Here is a 6,192-nt window from a genome sequence, read left to right as displayed (position 1 = left end):
CTCTTTGTTTCTTTGTCATCTTTGGCTAGAAGCGTCCTCTCGGGTTTTCACTCCTGGCTTCCCCCTTTTTTTTTTTTTAACTTCCTTTTTCAAAGCGTCCTCTCACAATTTTCACCCTTCGCTAATTTTGCAGAAAGCGTCTTTTCAAGTTTTTGCCTTCTTTCCCTCATTTTGCTAAGAGCGCCCTTTCGGGTTTTCACTCTTACCCTTTTTTTTATGCATAATATTTTTTCATGGCATCTAAATTTACCGGTCTCGGCAATTCTTCCCCATCCATATGAGTTAAGATGAGTGCACAACCAGAAAATGCCTTCTTAACCATATAAGGCCCTTCATAAGTTGGTGACCATTTACCCTGGGGATCACCCTGATTTGGGAGGATCTTTCTTAGAACTAGATCTCCTGATAGGAATTCGCGTAGGCGTATATTCTTATCGAATGCTCTAGCCATCCTCCTTTGGTACAGCTGACCGTGGCATACCACCGTTAGTCTTTTCTCATCCATCAAATCCATCTGGTCTAACCTTGATTGAACCCATTCTATCTCATCTAGTTCTGCCTCTTTTAGAATCCTTAAAGAAGGAATTTCTACCTCAATTGGCAGAACAGCTTCCATCCCATAGACCAATGAATATGGGGTTACCCCAGTTGATGTTCGCACCATAGTTCGGTAGGCATGAAGTGCAAAGGGAAGCATGTCATGCCAATCTTTATAAGTGACTGTCGTCTTTCCAATTATCCACTTGAGATTTTTATTGGCTGCTTCCATAGCTCCATTCATCTAGGGTCGATATGGCGATGAATTAAGATGCCGTATCTTTTATTGATCGCACAACTTCTGAACCTTTAGACCATTCAGATTCTTGGCATTATCGGTGATAAACTCCCTTGAAAGTCCATACCGGCAAATAATATTATTCTTGAAGAACTTCAGAAAGGTATTCTGAGTGATGTGAGCGTATAAAGTCGCTTGTACCCATTTAGTGAAGTAGTCGATGGCTACCAAAATGAATCTATGGCCATTGGATGCTTTCGGATTAATCGGGCCGATCACATTGATACCCCACATTGCAAATGGCCATGGTGAGGCGAGATTGTAGAGCTGACAAGGTGGGACATTTATCTGGTTAGCATAAACTTGGCATTTTCGGAAGTACTCAATACAATCCTTCTCCAAGGTGTCTAGAAGTAACCTCGCCTTAAGATTTACTTTGCCATCATATACCCATTGCTATGAGTAGTGTAGTTTCCCTCGTGAGTTTTGAATAGAATTCTTCTTGCTTCTTTGGCATTCACACACCTCAATAATTCACCATTGGAGCTTCTTTTGTATAAGACTTCTCCACTGGGGAAGTATCCCATTGCTAATTTTCTGATCATTCTCCTTTCGTTCTTGCTTGCCCCAGGATGATATTCCTTATTTTTAATGTAAACCTAGACATCATGATACCAGGGTTTGCTATCTATTTCTTCTTCGATCATAAAGTAGTATGCTGGCTCACTTCTTGCTCTGATTTGCAATAACTACGTTATTTGCCCTTCGTCCATCTGAGTCATCACTGTTAGGGTAGCTAAGGCATCAGCAAATTAGTTCTTGTCCCGACTCAAGTGAGTGAAAGAGATCTCCTCAAAATCCTTGATTAGTTTGAGGAGATATTTTTGATATGGGATCAGTTTCGGGTCTTTAGTCTGCCATTCTCCTTTGACTTGGTAAAGATCAAAGCTGAATCCCCATACACCTCTAATTTCTTTATCTTCATTTCAATGGCCGCTTGTAAACTGCTCACACAGGCTTCATACTCTGCTACATTATTTGTGCAGCCGAACCTTATTTTAACAGCTATTGGGAAATGTCTCCCATCTAGGGCAACAAGTACTGCTCCAATCCCATTACTAGTTAAATTGACGGCTCCATCAAAATACACTTCCCACACGTCATTTGGGCATTCAACATCATTGCTCACTGTGTTAATATATTCATTTGGGAATTCAAAATCCAAGGCTTCATAATCATTGATTGGGTTCTCAACTAGGAGGTCAGCTATCACACTCCCTTTTACTGCCTTTCTTATCATATAGACTATGTCGTACTGAGAAAGTATGACCTTCCATTTTGCTAATCTTCCAGGTACGAAAGGGCTTTCAAATACATACTTGATGGGATCCATCCTTTAGATAAGCCATGTCTTATGATTCAACATGTAATGTTTGAGCCGATTCGCTGTCCAAGCCAATGCACAATAGGTCTTCTCTAGAGATGAGTATCTTAACTCGCAGCCGTTGAATTTCTTGCTCAAATAGTAAATGGCTCTTTCTTTTCTCCCTGTATCATCATGCTGTCCCAGAACATAACCCATCGAGCTCTGCTGAACTTCCATATACAGAATTAATAGCCTACCCGTCACTAGAGGAACCAGCACTGGCGGATTTGACAAGTACTGCTTAATCCTTTCAAAAGCCTCTTGACAATCTTGGTCCCATTTGGCAGTATTATTCTAAGTAACTTAAAAATGGGTTTAGCCTTGGCGGTGAGGTTAGAGATGAATCTTGAGATGTAGTTCAACTTTCCCAGGAAACTACGCACATCCCTTTCCATTTTTGGGGAGGGCATTTCTCGGATGGCTCGAATTTTATTCGGATCTATCTCTATTCCCTTCTCACTTACTATAAATCCCAACAGCTTTCCCGATTTTGCTCCAAACACACATTTAGCTGGGTTTAACTTCAGCTGATATTTCCTGAGCCTTTTAAACACTTTTCTTAATACCCACACATGGTTTTCAGTCACCCTGGATTTAATGATCATGTCATCCATATAAACTTCTGCTTCTTTATGCATCATGTCATGAAATAATGTGACCATGGTGCATTGGTAAGTAGCCCCTGCATTCTTTAGCCCAAAGGGCATCACCCAGTAGCAGAAGACTCTCCACTAGGTGATGAAAGCAGTCTTTTCTTTGTCATCGTTGTCCATCAAAATCTGGTTATACCCTGAGACATCGTCAATACATGATCACCTCCCCAATCCTGCGGCATTGTCTACCAGCACATCTATATGTGGGAGAGGGAAGTCATCTTTCAGACTTGCCTTATTGAGATCCCTATAGTCAATGTATACTCTCACTCTGCCATTTTTCTTCATTACGGGGACAACGTTAGCCACCCATTCGGGTATTTTACTACTTCTAAGAATCCAACATCATATTGCTTTTTGACTTCATTCCTAACTTTGAGTAGGGATTCTTCTCAACTTTTGTTTAACTAGGACTATTCCAGGGATAAAGGGAATCTTATGCATGACTATCTAAGGATCCAGTCCTGGCATGTCATCATAGCCCCAAGCGAATATGTAACACCCATCACCGTCTACAGTGTAGCCGAGCAAGGCGTGTCACATGGAGTGCCGGAGCACCTGATCTTATCTGATTGCATTACAGTTCTTGATTTACTTGTTCAAAAACTTAATTCAAGGTTTAGGCTATTTTTACTGTTTATCAAAATTTGACTAATTTGGAAAATTTGAAAATTTTAACGGCAATCCAGTAGAGTATCGGCTGTAATTTGGATTAACAGTTCTTCTGAACTTGCCAAAAATAGTTCACAACATATTAAAATTCACAACTCAATTTATCTCAATAATATCTCATCAGTTTCTCAAACTCAGAATCAATCTCAAAATTTCTCAAACTTAATTTATATTAGAATTATCAAGATCAGATAATCATCTCATCAACTCGTATAACAAAATTTCTCAATTTGATAAATTTACATAACTTATAAATTAGTTTCAAGGTTGTCGATTCTACCAGAAATTAAATTAATTGAAATTACCAATTGTGAAATATTTTCTACAATAAGTGGTAAATCCAGGTCGAACCCTAGAGACTGAATTACTAAAATTTCATACACTTGTGTAATGTAAAAAGAAAAAACAAAGGTTGGGGGGGTGGGGGTGGTAATTCGCAGTCCAAATCAGAAATCAGAAATCAGAAATTAAGAACTAAAATTAAATATGAAACTCTCAAATTAAACAGACTTCAATCCAAGGTAATTCACATTCCAATGCATTGATTTCAATTATAGATAAAAGAAATACAATTATATCTTATTAAATACTTAATGTAGATTTACCAAATAGCGAGGTAAACCCCTGACTTCCCTATACTCATCAATTCGAGCCCAGCACTCTTATTGACTCTAATTATTAACTGAAGTAGTTAAGTTGAACAACAATTTATAAAGCATAAATCATTTAATTCACCCTATTATTTCCTTAGGTTATTATTGAAAACTGGGATCATAATTAATAAAACCTAATTGCTACTCATGTTCAATCTTACACAACAATTACGGATTATGAAGATGAACTAGCAATTGATCTCATCAAACAATTAGCTAAAAGGCTTTTTTAGAAAATCATTCAATAGATCAAAGATAAAGAAATTAGAAAACAATAGATATTCAAAAAGATATAAATTAAATTAAGAACCTGGTCTCAGAAATCACGCATAAGAACTAGAATCCCTTAGACTGAATTAAGAACTTAGCCACTCATGTTCATGGCTTATAGAAAATTAAAGAAAAATAAAGAAGAAATCTAAAAAGAGAATGGAGAATGAAGGTCTTCTATGGTGTTCGAAGGTCTGAATTGGATGTCTTTTAGCTGCTGCCCAAAGATATATTTATAATAAAAACCTAATCCCAAAGATAGGAACCAAACTAGGAAAAGTTTTGAAATTCAAAAGATAGATTTTCAGCCTGCATTCACGTTTCTGAAATTAAGGCCAATTTTTAGTGACTTTCTTTCCGAATCTGTCTCTAACCTCTTCAGGAAAGTTATAGCCCTATTTCTTAGCTTTCGAACGGGTACTTATTTGCCTAAATCTGAGGTCTACAGCCCAAGTTATGGCCCAAAAACCAGGATTGGTTCAGACAGACGGTCCAGCCCATAGTGATGACTTCATTGCCATTTTTGACAATTAAAATGGCCTTATCTTGCTTCCAGCCGTTCATAGAAGTTGTAGAGGTGACTCTTAAGGTTCAATTGGGCTTGGGCTTCCTTGATTTGGACATCTGAAACTCCAGATACAAAATAAATACTGAAACTGGTCGTGACACATCAAGTCTGGGCTTTTGCAATAGATCTATAAATCATTTTGTCAACCTTGGAGACTGTTTTGGGCTTTGGTCCCTCTTTATCATTTATAGTGCTCTATCTTAGCTTTTCAATGGATTAAACATCACTCAATTTGGAGACCCACAACTTTAGAAAAACCTGAAAAATACAACAAAGGTCAAATGCTGAAAATTTTTCTATTTAACACAATTATTCCACAGCTATCTAAAAATATGCCTAACTGATAAATATACTTTAATCAATTGAATTATGCATAAAAACATACTAGAAACACTAAATGTGATGGGAGTAAAATTAATAAATTATGCACTTATCAAATTCCTCTACACTTATTCCATGCTTGTCCTCAAGCATGACTTAAACTCTTAATCAACTCCACTTAGAAGTTCCTTAACTTTACCCTATCATAGCATTCTCTAACAAAATATTAAAAGTTTGAAAGAAGAGGCAAGTAAGGTAATAACCATCACAACAAATTCTATCAACACCATACCAATATATCAATAATTTTTTCAACATAAAACAAAAAGCTTGAAATCAATTAAGCTCACACAATTAAAGTTTCATAAAATTTTAAGTCAATACACACCAAAACACAAGGCTAATTTATCAAGGCATAACAATTATAGCTATTTGCAAATCTTAGGGGATATTTTTTTTTTTATATTTTGAAATTGATGCTTCTCTCTTGTCACAGTTACTACTTTTTTTTTTTTTTTCAACCGTCACCTTTAGAAAAGTACCTTGCTCATATCCTAGCTAGCTTTTGGCTTGAGAATCAACATGGGGTTCATAAAAGACCCCTGGTTAATTTGTTTAACTAAAATAGCGGAGTAATTTTCAAGTTTAATCTTTTATTTCCCTTAATTTATGCATCTACATATTATAAAGTGTCCTGATAGATTAAACAAAGTTCTGAAATATGCATGACACTAGTTTAAAGCACACATAACTAATCATTTTACCATTAAATCAAGCCTAAATGATTTATGCAGGACAAAAAATTACTCTATGGTATGGAGAAGAGGGAAAATCCATCATTAAAGTTACTATTA

The 6,192-nt window shown here is 36.6% G+C and overlaps 1 protein-coding gene across 1 annotated transcript; it reads right to left on the bottom strand.

Annotated features, from left to right (window-relative positions):
* Positions 1 to 820: 820 nt before the first annotated feature.
* On the bottom strand, positions 821 to 2,842 carry LOC131182880 (uncharacterized). Its single transcript, XM_058152233.1, has 3 exons — positions 2,440 to 2,842; positions 1,740 to 2,116; positions 821 to 1,198 (listed from the first exon to the last, which is right to left on the bottom strand). Exons 1-3 carry the CDS (start codon positions 2,840 to 2,842, stop codon positions 821 to 823), a joined length of 1,158 nt encoding a protein of 385 aa, XP_058008216.1.
* Between the last annotated feature and the right edge of the window lie 3,350 nt (positions 2,843 to 6,192).

The sequence above is a fragment of the Hevea brasiliensis genome, chromosome 9 (genome assembly GCF_030052815.1).
Source record: "Hevea brasiliensis isolate MT/VB/25A 57/8 chromosome 9, ASM3005281v1, whole genome shotgun sequence".
In the NCBI taxonomy this organism is placed as follows: Eukaryota; Viridiplantae; Streptophyta; class Magnoliopsida; order Malpighiales; family Euphorbiaceae; genus Hevea; species Hevea brasiliensis.
Note: the sequence above shows the minus strand (reverse complement) of the source record. Positions and strands in the feature narration are given on the sequence as shown.

Bases quoted from the DNA above. Each gene is read 5' to 3' on its own strand.
- LOC131182880 (XM_058152233.1), bottom strand. From the start codon at position 2,842: ATGATGCATAAAGAAGCAGAAGTTTATATGGATGACATGATCATTAAA. The intron at 2,117-2,439 runs GTACTTGTCAAA...CTGGAAGATTAG, and splicing joins GCTTTTGAAAGGATTAAGCA to CAAAATGGAAGGTCATACTT. The intron at 1,199-1,739 runs GTGTATGGGGAT...GTAAATCTTAAG, and splicing joins TGAAGATAAAGAAATTAGAG to GCGAGGTTACTTCTAGACAC.